Below are 19,720 nucleotides of genomic sequence, written 5' to 3'. Positions count from 1 at the left end.
TTGCTTTGGAAATTTTGGCGAATAGAGAAGCAATATATTTTACTCTGGATTGTGGTCTTTCGGAAGCTATCATCGAAATAAATTCAAAGCAGACAGTTATTCTTATTTTTGATATTTCAGAGTGTATATGGTGGCTGAGTTTGTAAGATGCGTTCTTGAACTCATAATGGTTTTTCTTGTATGTTTTCGCCTAGATCCACTAATCAGGTGGCTTACTTTTTAGCAAAACATACTGTTAATTTGTTAGATGTTTTTGTTTTGCTTGAAGAGGAGCCAAATTGGCTTACCAAAGCTTTAGATCTTGATGTATCTGTTTATCCCTCCAACTTAATCCAAAAATTAATAATTATAAATCATGTCAAAAGTACTGTAAACTCTATATCAAAATGTTATACCAAATGAAAAGTTGTTACTGTTTGATTAGCTTAATAATGATACTTCATTCTTTTGTAAACAGATAATATTTATTTTTTAATACCGTGATACTATTCAATAATTATCACCAACAACTATATCTATTGTCTCTAACATAATCAATTTGTTAGTATGTAGACTCTTGCCAACATTCCAATCTATATTTTGAATTACAAATTTTAGATAAATAAAAAGTGAAAAAATGGAAATTTTCCATTTCCTAAATATATATATATAAAAGAAAATTTGTGGGAAATTAAAATAGAGGGGATAAGTATATAGAAAAATAATTATAGTTGTTAGGTTTGAATGTAGCAATTTTGTGGACAAATAAATTATGAAAAGAGTTAGAGTTCAAAGTAACCAACATTTTAGATTTTAGGTTAACTAAAACTAATGGGAATAAGCAAACCGTTCATTGAGTCAGGCTAATAGAACTAGTTAAAAGAAAAAAGTTAAAAAAAAAAAAAAAAAAGAAGAAAGAAAGAAAGAAAGAAAAGAAAGTAATTTTCAAATGTAAGTTACCATTTTTTAATTGACGTAAGACTATCATGTTTATTGGAAAGCATTTTTTTTCCCTTTTTTTTTTTTTGGAATTTTTGTGCTAAATCTTTTTTCTTTTTTTTTTTCTTTTTTCACTCCTGTCACAACTAATGTACTGACCAAAAAAAAAAAAAAAAAAAAAAAAGATACTCAATGAAGCAAAGAAATCAGAAGCTTCACAATAAGAAAGCTTTTATTTATAAAAATCCATGGAGGGCACCTTGGATTGGACCTACCACATGAGTGGTATTGAGCCCAAATCTTCGCACTTTGTTTAAGGAGAGAATTTTCCGCACACATAGCGTACATGCTGATGTGGCACATATATCTATTTGAAAAATGTCACATGTATATTATGAAATACATATCATAATCAAAAAAATCCAATTATTTTTTTATTTATTTTGTTTCCTTCCCTTAGCTTTTTTTTTTTTTTTTTTTTTTTGGGCTTTTCCCTCCTTCTCTAGCATACAACTTATTTTTCTTCAGCAGAACCTCTAATCTATCAGATCATATATCATTATCTCCAATCGAGTAGTTATTTTCAACCTTTTTTTTTGTTTTTTTTTTTTGGGCTAAAAGTAGTTATTTTCAACCTTGTGTGTGGTTTTATATATATATATATATATATGTTTGAAACTAATCTAACGATGCGATCGAGATAACAGGTGACATGGAGAAACAAGGGAAACAAGATAATGTTATCTTTTTTTTTTTTTGGGGTAATTACAAGATAAGGTTGTGTTAGATATGGAATATGTATTTTGGACACACAAGTTTTTGCATGAAACTACCATATCAAAATGGAACAATCACTTAATCATTCAATTGAATACTCAGTTAATTATTTTTTGTGAACTATAATTCTCTAATTTTAGGAGGTCAATGTATTGGTGAAATTTTTTTTTACTTAAGATGAAGGAATAATTTAATAAGATTATGTTCATCTACATTGCCTTCAAATTTTACACATAAATGGAAGCTTTACAATATTTGAGGAAAAACAAAAGTTTCAAAAGTTTTTAAGGACTTTTTGATTTCTTTTTCTCAAATAAAAGTGAAACTTTGAGTTAAAAAACATAATCGATAATCATATAACCTAACTATTTATATAAATTTCATTCACCAACAAAACTATTTATATACATTTTTATGACAAAAAAATTGAAAAAAAAAAAAAAGGAAATTGAAGGATAGATATAAAATGAGGAAAACTGAGGGGCACATGCTTTAGAGGGGCGCATATATATATATATATATATATATATTTTTTTCAAATGCTTGAGAAATGAAAAAAGAAAATTAATCCATAGATGTAATGGAATTTGGGGATTAGGGAAAATAAAAAAGCATAAAATTAAAGAAAAAGAGATATGACTAAGAAGATGAATATATATAGTATATTATGCTAATAACGATTTCAATTCAAGATTAAAAAAATTTACGTTAAAGCATATGCTGCTGTTGGGATAGTAAATTAGAATTACATAAATATCCTTTTGATGCTTTTGCACTTTAGGCAGTTTTTTTATTATTCATTTCTTGTTAAAAGATACGATTCTGATTTTCGTTGGAAAAATAATGCTCTTTTTTTTTTTTTTTTATCATTGAGGAAAAAAAAAGTTTGATATGGTGGATATAAAGATTTTTAATCAATAAATTTTAATATGGGTAAAATTATAATTTAGTATTTAATTTGTATAAATTTTATATATTCATTATGGGATGAAAGAATATTTTCACTTTTTTATTTTCTTACTTATCTTTTTTTCTATATTCATTTACTTAAAAAGTTATAGAATATAAGATATAGACCCAAAAAAAAAAAAAAGACTCATATATTTATTAAATGAATTAGGATCCTCTTAAGTGTTTAAATAATGATTAAAGCCAAACAAAATAAATAAATAAAATAGTTTGCTGCACAATTTGTAGCCATTTAAAATTTTGTGATTTACCCTTAAAACACTCCGTTTTCAATCACTTTGACACTCCATCATTCACCCTACCTTCATAATTCTCAATCTTCCGTTTTAACATTTGACCATATTGCTTTGACTCCAACAACAGCTTTCCTTCATTTTACCCAATAAAAAAATTAAAAAAAAATAAAAAAAACCAGCTTCCTTCATCGTCAACAATTTTTTCTCGTTTTTTCAAACCCAAAAACAACAAACTGCCAGATTAGAAGTTATTGTTTTGCTGTAAACCCCCAATTATTATTATTATTAAAAGAAAAAATAGAGTTAAAGGGTTTACCCTCAATGAGCACTGTTTACATTAAATCCGGGTTATAATGGTGAATTCAAAGTTCTGGAGGGTGAAAACGTAAAAAGAACGTAAATTTTTAAAAACAATGATGAAAAAACCTATAAAAAATAAATAAATAATATATAATAACGCAAAACCAATCGCAATACAAGATCTATGGCATGTATCTATAAAAGAAACTTGATTTTGACTTTGACTTTGTTTTCCCAACAAGTTGGTTTAGTTTTGCCCTTTGATGTTGACAATTTTACAACTGTACTTTCAAAATAGTGCTTCAAAATGAAAATGGTTGACTTCGTTCACTTTTCACCGTTTACATGTCACGTGATCCGCACGTGATGTGATGGAAGAAGAGCAATATTGCGACTTTTTAGTAAAATTTTCACATCAATGCCCTTTAACCATGTCCATAGAATGTAAAATAATACATAATCCCCTTAACTGTACTAGATGTTACATATTCAACTAAAAAATTGCCTATACCTAGAAAAAAAAAATGCCTATAATAAATTTGTATAACAAGCATACCACTTTATATATTTATCATTTTATCTTATTTGTTATATGTAACACTAAACTTTCATTTAAATGATGAATAATATTTCATGATTTATTTTAAATTATTAAAAAAAATTAATAGTATATAATCAAGATTGCAAATAAATTTTCTACAAAATTATATTATCATAATATTTTAAAATAAATATTAATTAGTATGAAATTAGAATAATATAAAAACTAAATTAATGAAAAATAAATATTAATATGTTTTGTTGTTAGGCCAATTAATTATTATGATATTTATTTTTATTTAAAAAAATTATATATGTGTATAATTCAAAGTTTTTATTTCTTAAAAATATATTTGATATGTATGTGTGTGTGTGTGTGTGTTAATGTAAAGGTAATATGCTTTTTTCAAATGATAAACATAAAAACTCATTAGCTTGTTTTGAGTGTAATTTTTTCATAGTTTGCCCTTAATTGTACGGTTATTTTTTTATTTGTAAATAACTAATAGTTTAGGGGTCTAATGTTATTTATCCTAAATAAATATCATAATGCTAAATAAATCAATTTGTTTACCAAATGATATATGCCAAATGATGTTGTAATTTAAATTCACTTATCCATATTAAAATACATATAAAGTTACTCGGTATCCAATTTTTTTTGTTGAATTTAATGTTAAAACCAATAATGGAATATCATGTCATCTTAAAAAGTATTAATTTTATATTCACTTAGTTTTTTTTTTTAATTTATTTGTTAATGTTTTTTAAACAAGGTGATATTAATTTTAGAGCATTTTACCAAATAATGTGACATAATATTATTGAATTCTCATGAATGTAAAATATATATATTTTTTTGTCAACTATTAATTTTGTGCCACGTGGTTTAGCAAACAAAATTTGATTAAAAAATGATAGGCCTAAATAGTACTATACTTTTTTTTGTTTTAACAATGCTACAACTATATAAATTTTTTAATCATTAATATATATATATATATATATACATATAGCCACTTCATTTATTAAATAAATTTATATAATAATTTTATACATCTAGTATTATTGAAATAAATTTAGTACTACACATTACATATATATATATATATATATTTGGTGCAATACATTATATATAAATTTAGTACAATACATTGTATATATATTTGGCTAAATTGGTACAATACATCATTGTTTTCAGATGGAGGTGGTAGATTTATAGTTAGGGATGTCAACGGGGCGGGGCGGGGTGGGGCCGATTTTTAAAATCCCGTCCCCGTTCCCGCGGAGAATTTTACATCCCATTCACGCGATTTTTTCGGTTTTTTTAGGTGCGGGGCGGGATCGGGAATTTTGCGGGGCGGGGACGGGGCGGGATGATTTTTCCCATTTTGTTTTTTAATTGATATTTTTTTAAAAAATTTATATAAAAAAATTATTTTATGATTAAAATATAAAAAAATGACTACAATGCAATAAAAATATAATAAAATACATCAAGGAACAAATTTACAATTATAATAAAATACATATTTAGAAAAATAAATAAATAAAAAAAATGATTTTACATAAATAAAATTTTATAAAAAAATATAATAAATAAATATATATATATATATATCGGGACGGGTTAGGGGCGGGGTTATTATGTCTCGTCCCCAGCCCGTCTCCGATTCGGTTTTTAGGCATTTGTCCCGAGTTCGTCCCGCATCTCTGAATTTTTAGAGAAAAATCACCCCATTAGGGGCGGTGCACCGCGATTTTGGAGATGGACGGGGGAAATTGACATTCCTATTTATAGTAAATAACGAATAGGGGAAGTAATTTTAAAATTTACCCTACTTTTGTTTTTTTTTCTTTCTAAAAAAACTTATTAATATATAATTTTTATGAAGAAATTATGAATATGGAATTAAAAGATATTAAATAAATAAATAGCACGTGTTGTTAGAGAAATAGATACGGTGGTCATACAGGATCTTTTTCGCTTCCCTTGCTCTAAACGCTACCGTTGGCTCTCTCTCTTTCTCTCTCTCTCTCTCTCTATCTATCTCTCTCTCTCTCTTCTCTTTCTCTCTCTTCTCTGCAAACCCTATAAACAGTGTCCACGACTCCAACCACCGTCAGCAATCAAGGCTAGGTACGGCTTATATCTCTTTGTTATATCTATCTCAATTGCATTCTCGCTTTTTGTCATCTTAATGCCGTCAATTTTGAACCTTGTTTTTTTTTATTTTTTTGCCACTTTGAATTTCGCTATCATGGTAACCAAAAATGTCTGTAATCTGCATGCTTTACGTTTTAAATTTAATGGGTTTTTTCTTCTTTGGGTGCTCAAAGTCTTAAATTTGTTGAAAGTTTCTGCCTTCTTGTAAATTTGTATACTGCAATTGGGTTTTCAAATTCTTCGTGGGTTTGCTAGGATTTTTTTGTTTCCGTGATGGGTTTTGATTGATCACCCGCTTTTGCCTGGTGAAATTGTAAAATACTGGAAAAAAAAAAAATCTAATCTTGATGTGGAATGAGGATTTTTTTTTTTTTTAAAAGATAAAATGTGGAATGAAGAATCTTATTAATTTGTTGGTTTTCTGAAGGAAGAAGGGATGCTGTTTGATTAAATGTTTGACCATGTGGATCCTCTTACTGGTTTGGTGGATTCAGCCCGGAGATGTTGCGGCTCCGTAAGTGGATGGATTTCTAGCTTACTCTGGAAAAATAGCGGAGAACTAGTGAGTCATTACTTGATGAGCTAATGTGTCATCACATTGTGTTGGATTAATTGATACTGCTTGATGAAATAGTGAGCCATTACATTGTGTTAATGCTTGGTTTGTTTGTGTTGCTGTAACTTCATGCTTCATGCTTCATGCTTACGATACGTTTTAATTGCAGATCGGCTCACTTTTGGGTAATTTTCTCTTTGAATTTACTGAAGATTGGGAGAATCAGCATTCATCTACCATGGTTGTGAATGATCATATAGAAATTATTTCATCCGATAGTGATGTGGAAATAGAAGATGCTAGAGATAACATAGGATCTGCTAATCATAGAACTCTTCCATTTTGGGCAAGTGTACCCGAGACAAGCTCGAGGAATGGAGGTTAGATTGGTAGTTTCTGAAGAATTAGTTCACTTCAAACATAAAGTTTATTATTTAAGCGCTCATCATATTGTTAAGCATGCAGGTTATGCTGGAAGATCATATGCTTATAATGGACGCACGGTAAATATTAACGGCCATACAGATGGAAAACTGCAGAATCACTTTGGCCCCATTGATCATGTAGGACCCTCAAGTCGTCACATTTCCCGCACAGATAATTCAAAGTATAATGGAAATGTGTATCAACCTCAGACTGTTAATTCGCGAATTGCAAATAGTTCTGAAACAGATTATGAGAAAATTTCATCCCAACAGGCTCTAAAGAGAACCCTTCCATTGACTATTGCACCATCTGCAACAAGCTCTAAATCACACACTTCTGTAGATAATATTAGGCGCAGTCTTAATTGGGACACTTATGGAAGTTCACACAATTCAGCAGGTCCAAGTTCAATTAGTGGTAAAAGCTATATAAGAGATCATTCTAGTAGGGTTAATGATAATGAAGTTATCAAGTATGAAAACAATATGAGTAGGATCCTGCCTCCCTCTTTGATGCATGGCAAGTCTATTCCTGCTGCACAATTTCCTACATCCAGTGATCCTGCATATCGTTCAGGAATAACTGAAGAAAACGCTGCAGGAAGTGATGAAAGATTGATATATCAAGCAGCATTGCAGGTCTTCTTTTAGCCCAATTGTCATAATATCATTTTGATTGTTCAGATATATGTCAGATAGGACTTTTACACTTTTTGTGTAAGACTAGACTTAAGCTTTTTGTATTATATGACATTTTGTTTATTGCAATGAAATGAATACTCTCTAAGGTCCAAAGAATGATTCAATTTCTCATAAATTTTATGATATTTGGGAAAGTTTCGATGACATAAAGAGTACCCATGCTTTGGAAGTGTTGGTCTTGGACATGAGTGGTGGAAGATGAAAATCATTTATGCTTAAAATTTGGATTATTAGCAATTTTCAAGTGTTTTTAAAGTTTTCTACTTCCTGTTGCATTATCCTAGGTTGATATTGGTTAGAAAGATGTATATGATGTTTCTAGTCTTATTTTAAGTACCTGTCCTGTCGAATATTGGTAAGAAAGGTGTATATGTTGGTTCTAGTCGTATTTTAAGTACCTATCCAGTTGATTTGGTAAGAAAAGATGTATATGATGTCACTGGTCTAATTTTAAATACCTATCCTGTTGGATCTTCTGTCTAGGGATTGTGTCTCTTGAGAAGTTATCAAGCCAGCTGAACTACAAGCTGTCATTAAGAATAATTAGAAGAGATACATGTGCAAGTGCTTTGTTGCATTGTAATGACAAGTATGTTGCATGGAAGCTAATGAAGAAAATTAAAATGAACTCGTGAGTTCTTAGAGAGGAAAGAATATAAGGATGGGGAGAGGCGTGAAAAAGAATATCAACATTAAAAGTACAAGTAGTAAGCCTTTGCAGGGGAACTTCTATTTGAGGTATTAACATAGCTAATCTACTGTCAATTTAAAGTGACGGTGAAGTATTTGAAATGTACTCCCTAGTAGGTATTTCAGAAATATTAAGTAAATTCCATGTTTTGTTATTGACTAGTCACAACAAGAAAAATACTGCAGACATAGAAAGGAATTTTCATTTTTGTTCATAATTTTCTCTATTAGAAGCTATTCAAAGATGAGCATGGAGCATCTTGGAATTTTTTTCATTTTCTGTACTTGAGGGAGCGGAATCACAAACCTAGAAATGTACATCCGAACCTTTTTATTTTATTTATGGACAAGTTGCATATCTGTATTCATACTAACATGCTTATTAGTATTTATGGCAATGTTGAGGGGAGTGTTGTTTGCTATAGTTGCTGAAGCGGTTTCTATGATATTCAGTGATATAAGTGGAGTGAAGTTGATTTTGCTAATTTCATCATAAGTTCATGAAAAATGTTTCAATTTTGTGGTGCTGAAAAGGTTTTGGTTCCTGCAGGATCTCAATCAACCAAAATTTGAAGCTAATTTACCTGAAGGTCTCTTGTCAGTCCCTCTTCTAAGACATCAGGTGTTTCTGTTTATCCAATAACCCGATTATATTATTTTGTTGAATTTTGTGAAACATCATGTTAAACTAATCAGTTTACTTAACAGAAAATCGCATTGGCATGGATGCTTCAGAAAGAAACCAGAAGTTTGCACTGTTTGGGTGGAATTCTAGCTGACGATCAGGTATTTAGCTTAGAATCTTATAGAACCTTAGAATTAGATCTGGCTCGGTGCTTGATACTTCCCCAATATTGCCTACTTAGACTTGTTTTACTTTTACCTTTCAGGGCCTTGGCAAGACGATCTCAATGATTGCCCTTATACAAATGCAGAAGTTTTTGCAGTCAAAATCAAAATCAGAAGACACCTCTAATCGAAAAACTGAAGCGTTGAATTTAGATGATGACGATGATAATGTTCCAGTTGTTCTGGATGAAGTCAAGAAGACTGAAGAATCTGATGATGTTAAACCAATTCCAGAAGTTAGTACTTCTACACAGACATTTAGTAAGCGGAGGCCAGCAGCTGGTACACTGGTAGTATGCCCAGCAAGTATTCTTCAACAGTGGGCCAGGGAGCTGGATGACAAGGTTGCGGAAGAAGCAAAGCTTGAGGTCCTAATATACCATGGAGGCAGCAGGACAAGAGATCCTGTTTCACTGGCCAAGTATGATGTGGTTCTCACAACATATGCGATTGTAACCAATGAAGTCCCAAAACAGCCTATAGTGGATGAGGATGAAGCTGATGAAAAGGGTGGGGAAAAGTATGGAATATCTTCTGAATTTTCCTTCAATAGGAAGAGGAAACAGACTTCCAATAATACTGGCAAGAAGCGAAAGAGGGGTAGAAAAGGAATTGATAGTTCCTCTATTGATAGTGATTGTGGTCCCCTTGCGAGAGTGGGTTGGTTTAGGGTGATACTAGATGAAGCTCAGACAATTAAAAATCACAGAACTCAAGTGGCTAGAGCCTGCTGCAGCCTTCGTGCCAAAAGAAGATGGTGCTTATCTGGTACACCAATACAAAACACAATTGATGATCTCTACAGCTACTTCAGATTTCTGAAATATGACCCATATGCTGTGTATAGATCGTTTTACAGCACCATTAAGGTTCCAATATCCAGAAATTCAATCCAAGGTTACAAGAAGCTACAAGCAGTTCTGAGGGCTATAATGCTCCGTCGAACAAAAGGTGAATGATTTCATACGTTTTTCGTTCTCTGGTCGTTGGTTACTGTTTCCCTTTTTTGTGGGATTTATAAATAATAAAAGCATTGACATGTCTCTGCCTAAAACAAAAGTTAATTATTTTGATTTTATTTATGCCGAGTTGAACACCTGAATAGATTTCTCATTTGTTTCTCATTTTTGCATTTGCATTTCCATATGTATTTGCTCGCTTTTCTTATGGACTTGCATAATGATTCCAAGTAATGATTCATTTTGGAATTTGGTGTCTTGCAACTCTCTCTCTCTCTCTCTCATGTAATGATGTGCACAAACACCTTTTTCAATTCATCCTCCTTTTCTTAAGCTTGTGTTCTTTGACTGTCACATTCATACCAAAGCCGTTTTACTTTCACCTTCTTGTTTGAAGTTTTCTATTTCTAAATATTGGAGAATAAATTCAATTAAGGTTTTTCATGGGAGGGCTTTGAAGCAATATCTTCTGTTTGATTGGCAACCTCTTTGTACAATGGAGTTTATTGTGAAGCTGTTGGCATAAATTTATCATGCCAGGATCTTCTAGCCCATGATATTGCTCACTGCTCAGTGTTGTTGAAAAGTGGGTAATGTATTGATCCAGTTTAAATTTTTCTTTGGATTGGTTAGAGTTAGGTTTGTTCTGTATTCATACTTGAGATGGTTTATCGAGGTGATTCAATGATAGCTTTCTGCAAAAAGACAAATCTGATCAATGGATAGTCCTAACTCATTGACAAACTGGTCTTGTGTTCAAATTCTGCTATTAATTAAATTTACTGCATGTGCGGGGCCTAATTTTTGTCCTGTTATCAGGCAGCCCTAAAGGTGAATAGGGGTGTCAAAAATAATATCTGTAGTGTTGTCTAGTCTTGATGGTAACATAATAATATTTTAATATAATAGAACTCAAAAGTACCAACTTGTTGATGAATCTGCTACCATGAAGTTCTTTGTAGGTTCTGGGCTAGATAAGGACCATGTACATGGCTTTTTTATGTTGATTTGAGTGACTGGGTGTGCCGACCTGTGGAGGAATTTCGATATGGTTGATGAATTACTAACAGTGTGGAATTTTTGTAGTTGACATGATGATACTTATTCGTTCTTCTTTTTTCTTTTTTTCTTTTTTTTTTTGGGTTTTGTTGTTTTTTTTTTTTCCTTTTTTTTTTTGGGGGGGGGGGGGGGGGGGTGAGGGAGGTTGAGAAATTTGCTTTTAAAGGAATCGTGAGAACTGAAAAAATAAAGTTGAGGGGTTTAATTAAAGGATCATAGTTCATTGTGTTTGAAGTATACTTCCAATTTTTCTTGGGGTTTTCTCTGACTGTCATCAGGCAATAATACTGCGATGGACTCGTTGTCTTTTTAAATCTGAAATCACTTGGCTGCAGTTGAACTTGTCATTCTTCGATCCTCCTGCTGTTCTGCCTATTCGCCAAAATGTCAAAGCTCATACATTAATAGGGGAATCTTATATGCTTAAAGTTCGTCCTGTGATGCTAATTTATTTCGTTTACTCTCTCCTGCCATAGCTGTAGATATAATATATATATATATATATATATTTGTTTGTCTGTTTATAATAAATTCATTCTTGCTTTCTTTAGCTAGTGATCTGTATATTAATTATTGGTTTGACTTTATATGCAATTATATTCATTGTCACAGATAATTTATAGCTGTAATTCTGTGACCTAACATGGATATATTTATTTTATTTTTTGATTTACATACACTCTTTGGTGCTGATCATTCTTAGTTATCGTATCTAGGTACATTGATTGATGGCAATCCTATAATTAGCTTACCGCCAAAAACAATACACCTGACTAGGGTGGACTTCACAGCTGAGGAGCGTTCTTTCTATACTCAGCTAGAATCTGATTCACGATCTCAATTCAAGGTCTGTTCTGCTTCATTTGAGTTTCTGCTATAGGAGTTGAGAATGTTTGTTTAGCACTTATGTATAACCATACGTGTGTGTGGTTGAGTTTGTGTTAGTATAAATATATGTTATGCATAAATATGACTTTATTTTGGTTTCTTTGACTATTTTAAATGACAGTTATCGTATTTCTTACAGATATAATTGTAATATATATGGCATTGTTATATGCAAAGTTCATGATGTATCGTTTGTGATTAGTAATTAGGAGAATTCATTTCCTTGACTTTCGGAATTTTTAGGATATAATTTAAAGTTATTTTGATTAAGTATTTTGTGCTAGTAAATTAATGAGACTTTGAAAGAAGGTTCTTTTGTAATATCGTGAGCATGGATACTGGCTTTATTAGAGTCTTCATGCTGAAATTTTTTTGTTTTGATATTAATGTTTTGTTTGTTGCAGGCATATGCTGCTGCTGGGACAGTGAATCAGAATTACGCAAATATCCTTCTGATGCTTTTGCGTCTCAGGCAGGCTTGTGATCATCCAATTCTTGTCAAAGGATATGATTCTGATTTTGTTGGAAAAGATTCTGTGGAAATGGCAATGATGCTTCCTAAAGATATGCTTGTCAATCTACTCAACCTCTTGGAAACTTCCTTGGCCATCTGTCGTGTATGCAATGTGAGTTCTCTTGAAACATTGTACCATGCTTCCATTCTTATTCCATGCTTCCCCTTATTGGGAAGCTAGTTTGTAATGTATTTTTTTGCTTCTGCTGAGTTTGGAAGGTTTATGTCAGATGATATGTTGCCCTATGCAATCCTATATGCAGCGGTGGTAGAATTAAACAAAAATAGTAATTTCCTTATGGGAACATTTTTAATTATGTCTTAAAATGGTTTAATAAGGATACTATCACATTAGCAAGTGCGTAATTTGTCTTTTTAAATGTTAGTCTTGACTTGTTGAAATAATCCGGGCCAACTCTCCCAATCTCTGTGATGATTTTTAGTGATCATAGAAAGTAATTTTCTTTGGTCATGCTTGTGGTTTTCTTGGGATTTATTTTATTTTATTTTTGTTTTTTGCTTTTTAACATTTTCTTTCTGAGAAAGCTTTAATAATGGTGATGATTCTGTTGTCAAATTGCCGAATTCTGACTTTAAAAAAAGAGGGGGGAAAAAAAAAATTAGTGAAGAGTGGGGGGAAGAAAAAAAGAAAAAAATGATATTGTGCTATAATTTGATGGGCCTATATCATCCAACTGGGTATTTGCTGCTTTTGACAGGATACGCCAGAGGACCCAGTTGTTACCATGTGTGGCCATGTTTTCTGCTATCAGTGTGTATCTGAATATTTGACAGGTGATGACAATATGTGTCCTGTTAGTGAATGTAAACAGCAAGTTGGTTCTGATGTCATCTTTTCCAAGGCTACTCTGAAACGTTGTATCTATAATGATCCTGATGATAGTCCTGTGAAATCGCAATTTGCTGATAATGCTCTTGTCAGGCAAAATGAGTACAGTTCTTCTAAAATCAGAGCTCTTCTAGAGATTCTGCAGGCACATCACAAGTTAAACAACCAAAATTCGGAATTATCAATCAAGATGGAATACAATGGAAATATGTCACCGAAGTTGCCCAATGAACAACCAATAAAAGCAATTGTGTTTTCCCAGTGGACTAGCATGTTGGACTTAGTTGAGATGTCACTGAACCAATCTTCTATACAATACAGAAGACTTGATGGCACAATGACTCTAGCTTCAAGAGACAGGGCTGTCAAAGACTTTAACACTGATCCTGAGGTTTGGCCTCTACCTTGAAAAGCTGTATAAATTTTTATTCTTTTTGAAATTGCTTTCACGTTTTACTTGATTTATCATCAAATATGGTAATTCTTTGGCATCTGGAGTGGCTATCAATAATACCTCCATAGATTTAGGAGTTTCTTGCGATAGAACTGCACTGGATGTTCTGTAATCTGATATTTTGTTTAAAAAATTTGACAATGTAATGCATAATTAACTTTTAACCAGATGTTTAATCTTAAGAATTTTGATAAAGTTTTAAACTGAAGAATTTAGATAAAGTAGTTTAAGTATATTGCAGGTTACTGTTATGGTAATGTCATTAAAGGCTGGAAATCTTGGCCTAAACATGGTTGCTGCATGTCATGTTATTCTTTTGGATCTTTGGTGGAATCCTACTACTGAAGATCAGGCTGTTGATCGGGCACATAGAATTGGACAGACTCGTCCTGTCACCGTAACACGGCTTACCATTAAAGATACAGTGGAAGATAGGATATTAGCTCTCCAGGTACCATTCTTTCTCAATTTATAGTGTTTCTATTGCTGGTTTTAGAGTTATTGTTGCTGTTTCTTATTGTTATTGGGCAAAATTCTGCCGTCTCAATGGATGAAAGCGAAAAGGAAAAAAAAATAAAAAATAAAAAAATCAAATTCTTAAGTGCTGAAGTGGTAAAGGATAGAGATTATAGACACTATTCTAAAAATGTGTTTTGTCCTTTCTTGTATATGATAAATAATCTTGGTAGTCAATATCTAAAAATTTTTTTACACTTTGCTATTTAGCTGAAGTCTCCTTTCTGTGTCTTGATGAATTATGTGATGATACTTGTATTTCTTTCTTATATTGTTAACTGATGTTGAATTTTATGCATTTCAATAAGTATATTGAAAGGATGCCACCTAAGCACAGATATAGTTGATTCTCAATTCTAAAAGAAACCATGTATTCTTTCTTATTCTTGTGTCATGCCTGATCAGAGGCCTGAAATGTTTCTGATTTTATGGCTATTTTGTTGTTTATTGTCCTTATATTATGAAGGAATTATCTAAATCTTCACATGCCTCTTCCATATTGGTGATGGACTGTGAACATTAATTTAGTAATATATTCAGGGGGTGTAAGGTGAGTTTACTTGGAGTATACAAGAGACGACACCAATGGTGAAGAAAAAGATGCATGTAAAATGTTCTTTTTTTAACAAATGATAATCAAGCAGGTGAATGGTCTATGAACTGCATAAATGGATCTGTATCATGAGTATATATGTGATATTTAACTCAACCGAGGATAGGTGTGCAAAAATAAGTATTTTCTCTTTATTGTTGCTCTCTATTCTTAGGGACGAAGTATTGCCAATTTTTCTAGCTTTCAGGAAGATAGATATGTGTAGTTTGTGTCTAGTTTTGGGAGTAGATTGGTGAATATTTGAAGGCAGATTACAAGAAGAAGAGGAACAAATTATATATATGACTTTTTATTTACTGAGTGTGTTTTGTTAGCGTTTATATTAATTTGAGGATCTAAGTTAATTTGGTGTAATTTAGTTTCCTCGACAGATTTGGTTTTTCTTACAGCAAAGGACTAATATTGAGATTATCAAATAATATTGTTTTCTCCTTTGAGAAGATATAAAAAAGACATTTTTTTTTGTGCTGTAACAGGTGTTTCATTTGTTGGTTTTAGACCCTTTTTAACATGTATTATATCCTCTTGTTTTGCAGGAAGACAAGAGAAAAATGGTGGCTTCTGCATTTGGTGAAGATCATACCGGGGGCACTGGAACTCGCCTGACAGTAGAAGATCTCAGATATCTATTTATGGTTTAAAAAATTCCATCAGGCCTATATCCTAGTATTTCTTTTGATCCTTTAGGTATCAAAGTTGTCTAGAAAAGGTGATCTCCAGATTGTCAAAGAACATGAATCTGGATCCTGATTGATCGGCAAGATGGAAAATTTGTGGCTTCATTGGTCATGCGTGGCGATGGTGGCGTGGTTGTGACCAATGATGTGGACACATTTTCTTGGTTAACTTCAAATGAATTTTTACTTTTTGAGGGCCAAGTAAGGCATTTTTGTTCCCAACAAATGCTTCACGAAGCGTTCGGAGGGTGCCTGTAAATATTCTAATCAATCTGTGTATACCTGTCCTTTCAGTAGTTTAGTATAAATTTTTCTTTTCTTTTCATCTTTACCTTTGTCTTGAAATGATAGCTTCTTTTTTTTTTAAAATTTTTTTTTAATTTTATTCTTTCTGAAAATTACTTTGGTTTTGGTTTGCTAGCTATATTTAGAAGCTTGCTTATAGATTCAGTATTTGAAAATGGTTTTCAATATATTTAATCAAAACATTTTTTTGTACAAAACGGTCGACTTGAAGAAGGAAAAACAGCAGTAATATGAAGAAAATCCTTTTGCCGTTTTTGGGTTAAAATGAAGAAAATACTTTATTTAATTCATGCAATCAAAGTTCATGAAGGGAAATTTATTTCATGCAACCAAAATTCTTTTTCTCTATTTCATGTAAATGTTCGAATAAACACTTAAAAAAGGTCCGTCAACAAGTATATTATTGTAGATTTAAAAAAAAAAAAAAAAGGAAGAAAAAGAAAAAGAGATATAAGAAATACTAAGAAAAAAGAAAAAGGTGAATTAAAACCTTGTGAATTTTCTTGGAAACTTGAAACTAGAAGACAATTAACTTTTAAAATTGTTTGTTCCGTGGGAAAATATCACGGGCTTGATGGGGTTTCTAGACAAAGAAATGACAAATTTCGAAACTACAGTGACCTGTCAAGTCCTTTGACAAGCAAATGAGGGTGAAAATGTGCCCCTCAGAACCAAAGGAGACGTGAAAAGTATATGCAAATTGATTCTAATTTCTCAGCAATTAAAGATGAAATTTGCTTTAATAAATTCCTTTCTTTTCACCATTTTCAGGAAACAAGTTCTGACTTTTGTGGGCCTCTATAGTGCGTAGGAGGTATTGATGGGGAAATATAGCGTAAAGCAATTTACAAACCCCAAAACAACATATTTAATGCGTTTTTTTTTTTTTGGTGAGAGATGAGAATGAAATACTTGAGTTGTTATGCAATTCTTCCTAATCTAACCCAATTTGAAAAAAGTGACCAAAAGTAATCTATCTTAATCTCAAAATCTAACAAAAAGTCGAAAAAAGCAAAAGGCTTTGTAAAAAGTCATTGCTTGAATGCACTCCAACTTAGGTCACTCCAAAGGTAGACCAAAACCCTGAGTGATTGCTTCACATGTCCACAATGGTGGTGGCTCCCTTGTCTAATGATTCAACACTACAGCAGCCTTCATACAAAAAGAGAAAGAGGAATCTGTCTATGGATGACAAGCAGAAAAGGTGTTTGGTTTATGAGAAAATATCTATAGAGAATTATTTTCTACTTGGGTAAAAAGGGTACTCTTGGATCCTCATATTATACATAAGGAAAAAAAAAAAAAGAAAAAAGAAAAAAGGGTTGCTCTAATACCTAAGTAAACAACCCTTTTTCTGATTCTTTTTGACTGTCTGCATATTTTTTCCCTTGGGAATGTTTGACTCTGTTTTTCATATGATCCTTTTGTTTAAAACCAAAGCTTTTCACATTGCATTATTTTCTTACAAAAATCATCATACAAAGTTGTTACATTTCTTTTCTTAGTAGGTGAAAAGCACTACTTTAGTCTGTATGTATATAATATTACATTCACCAAATAGAGCATCTTTTTGCTATTTATGCAATGCATCCAATAATTTATATGCTTAATTACTTTACTACTACCCAATATAATTATATATATATATATAATATTACAAGTAAGACTAGCAAAATTCAGTCTCTTTATATTTACTTAGCAAACATTGGGGCCAAATCCTACAAACCCATTTGCCCCATCAATGGAAATTTGGATCCCCTCTTGCTGAATGTTCCCTATAATGGATAGACCTGTAGGATTTGGAGCAAACGCAAAACAGAAAGTTCCCTTGTCATCTACTGGGATCAGAAAATTACTTGCTGGAAGGGTCAGGGTTGGCCCACCCGAGAAGTAAAAGGATATGGTTGGTACCCGCACCGATATAAACCCGTTTAGATTATAACATGTATCGAAAATGGATATCCCGGAGGCCCGAGGGAGGTTTGCGGTTTGTTGAATAAAAGTATCCCGGAATGTCTCGTAGGCCAATGTCGGCAGCCTAGTCACGGCGGTTCCGGTGTCCATGACAACTCCTCCATAACCCAATTCGGTTAACCGGAAAATGTCTTCCGAAATGAGTAACTTTATGCCTCCAACTCCAAGACCTACAAGCCCGATGTAGTAGAAACTTGGAGCCCGTGGGTTTCGGACCAGAGGCACCCATGCAGCACCCACGGGCATTGCTCCACGCCCAAATTCAAGTGACCCAGATGAAACGGTGCCCCGACTTACCAAACAGTAACTGTATGCCCCTCCGGTTTGTCCCCCAAGCTGACCCACGAACGACATGGATCCACTTCCTAGACCCAACAAACCCGCTGCCCCGACAAACATCCCCTGGTTCATATGCCCGCATCCGATAGCCACATTCCGGATCACAGCCCGCCCGAATGTAAGAGTTTCGAGAGCAAGAGTTCCCTTAGTGTAGGACCCATCACCATAGGAGACCTCATATCGGCACCGTCCGGCATGGCAGCCGGCGTTCTCGAGGCGGTTACAGACGGCGGAGCTACAAGAGACTCCGGTATAAGAGGCGGAAGCAGCCGGGTCAAATACCGGGTCGGATTGATGGTAACATTGACTACATGGTTGGCATTGGACCCACACAATATCACTGCCGGAGTCAATGACCATGTACTGGCTTCTAGGAGGGCTACCAACTCCAATCCTCACAAAGTATTCTCCACTCCCTTCGTTCATACCGGAAACCACCTCCGACCCGAAATCCTCCACCTCGAAACTCTGACTTCCGGCTTCCGATTGCTGGCGCTCGAGACGCCGAACAAGGGCAGCTACCCTTTGGACGTCCCTCTTCATGCGTTCTTGGAAATGATGATGAAGATCACCAAGCAAATTGTTGTTGCTCATCGTAGCCATCTTGTCCCTGTGAAGAAGCTTCAGCTTCCATTTTCTTTCACTTTCATCGTTATCGTGGCCTTGAAAGATTCCATCATCATCATCAGATTCTGATGTGTTGGTGGGAGGCTTAGGATTTTTCACCATAGCTGTGATTGTAGCTTTCACATTTAAGCTTTGGAAATCTGGGTATGATATTTTGTTGGATGGTGATGAAGAAGAAGTGGAAGCTAGAAGGGGTATGATCATGGCGATGATCAAGACCATCATGATCATCATCACCATGGATGGAGCTTGAGAGGGATTCATGGTGATTGTTTTGGGAGGTGGGAGTTTTCTGTTTGGTTGGGAGTTGGCTGAGGGGGTTTGAAGGGGGGTTGAGGAGGGATTTATTTGGTTTGGGTTTTGGCGGATGTGCATAGAAAGAGATAGAAAGGGAGAGAGGGAAAAAAAAAAGAAAAAAAAAAAGGGGGATCGGAAATAATTATTGGAGTGAAACGGGCTTTCTGTTTGTTTTTGTTTTCTAGTTTTTGGATTGATTCAGAATTTGAGAGGGAAGTGTATTTTTGTTGCTCAACTTTGTGTGTGTGTGTGTGTGTGTGTGTGTGTGTGTGTTTTCTTTATTTTTATTTTTCTTGTTCCTGTAAAGAGCAGTGATGTGTGGACCAAAGGCTTCATGGACGGACTTGTTTCAATGGCACATATAAAAAAGACATATACGGGTCTTCTCTCTATATCTATGCTTTTTATTTTTTTTAATTATCATATATATATAGAAAAAAAATGTTTATATCTATATTATATTTTTAAATATAATATAATTATATAGTCTTTCTGCAAAAGTAAATCATTCTATTTAT

General features: G+C 33.1%; 2 protein-coding genes across 2 annotated transcripts; one reads left to right on the top strand and one right to left on the bottom strand.

Annotated features, from left to right (window-relative positions):
- Positions 1 to 5,714: 5,714 nt before the first annotated feature.
- Positions 5,715 to 15,984, top strand: LOC107421904 (helicase-like transcription factor CHR28). The gene is made up of 12 exons (XM_048477494.2): positions 5,715 to 5,880; positions 6,335 to 6,469; positions 6,633 to 6,843; positions 6,929 to 7,527; positions 8,831 to 8,902; positions 8,989 to 9,066; positions 9,171 to 10,080; positions 11,864 to 11,994; positions 12,440 to 12,661; positions 13,269 to 13,790; positions 14,095 to 14,304; positions 15,519 to 15,984. The coding sequence occupies exons 2-12, from the start codon at positions 6,359 to 6,361 to the stop codon at positions 15,621 to 15,623; spliced, it is 3,171 nt and encodes a 1,056-aa protein (XP_048333451.2). The 5' UTR covers positions 5,715 to 5,880; positions 6,335 to 6,358; the 3' UTR covers positions 15,624 to 15,984.
- Positions 15,985 to 17,636: 1,652 nt separating this feature from the next.
- Positions 17,637 to 19,491, bottom strand: LOC107421910 (protein ASPARTIC PROTEASE IN GUARD CELL 2). Its single transcript, XM_016031255.4, has one exon. The coding sequence runs from the start codon at positions 19,278 to 19,280 to the stop codon at positions 17,661 to 17,663; it is 1,620 nt and encodes a 539-aa protein (XP_015886741.2). The 5' UTR covers positions 19,281 to 19,491; the 3' UTR covers positions 17,637 to 17,660.
- Between the last annotated feature and the right edge of the window lie 229 nt (positions 19,492 to 19,720).

Source organism: Ziziphus jujuba, chromosome 3 (assembly GCF_031755915.1).
Source record: "Ziziphus jujuba cultivar Dongzao chromosome 3, ASM3175591v1".
NCBI classification, from domain to species: domain Eukaryota; kingdom Viridiplantae; phylum Streptophyta; class Magnoliopsida; order Rosales; family Rhamnaceae; genus Ziziphus; species Ziziphus jujuba.
This window is presented reverse-complemented; position numbering and strand designations above follow the sequence as displayed.

Bases quoted from the DNA above. Each gene is read 5' to 3' on its own strand.
- LOC107421904 (XM_048477494.2), top strand. From the start codon at position 6,359: ATGTTTGACCATGTGGATCCTCTTACTGGTTTGGTGGATTCAGCCCGG. The intron at 6,844-6,928 runs GTTAGATTGGTA...TTAAGCATGCAG, and splicing joins GACAAGCTCGAGGAATGGAG to GTTATGCTGGAAGATCATAT. The intron at 7,528-8,830 runs GTCTTCTTTTAG...TGGTTCCTGCAG, and splicing joins TATATCAAGCAGCATTGCAG to GATCTCAATCAACCAAAATT.
- LOC107421910 (XM_016031255.4), bottom strand. From the start codon at position 19,280: ATGCACATCCGCCAAAACCCAAACCAAATAAATCCCTCCTCAACCCCC.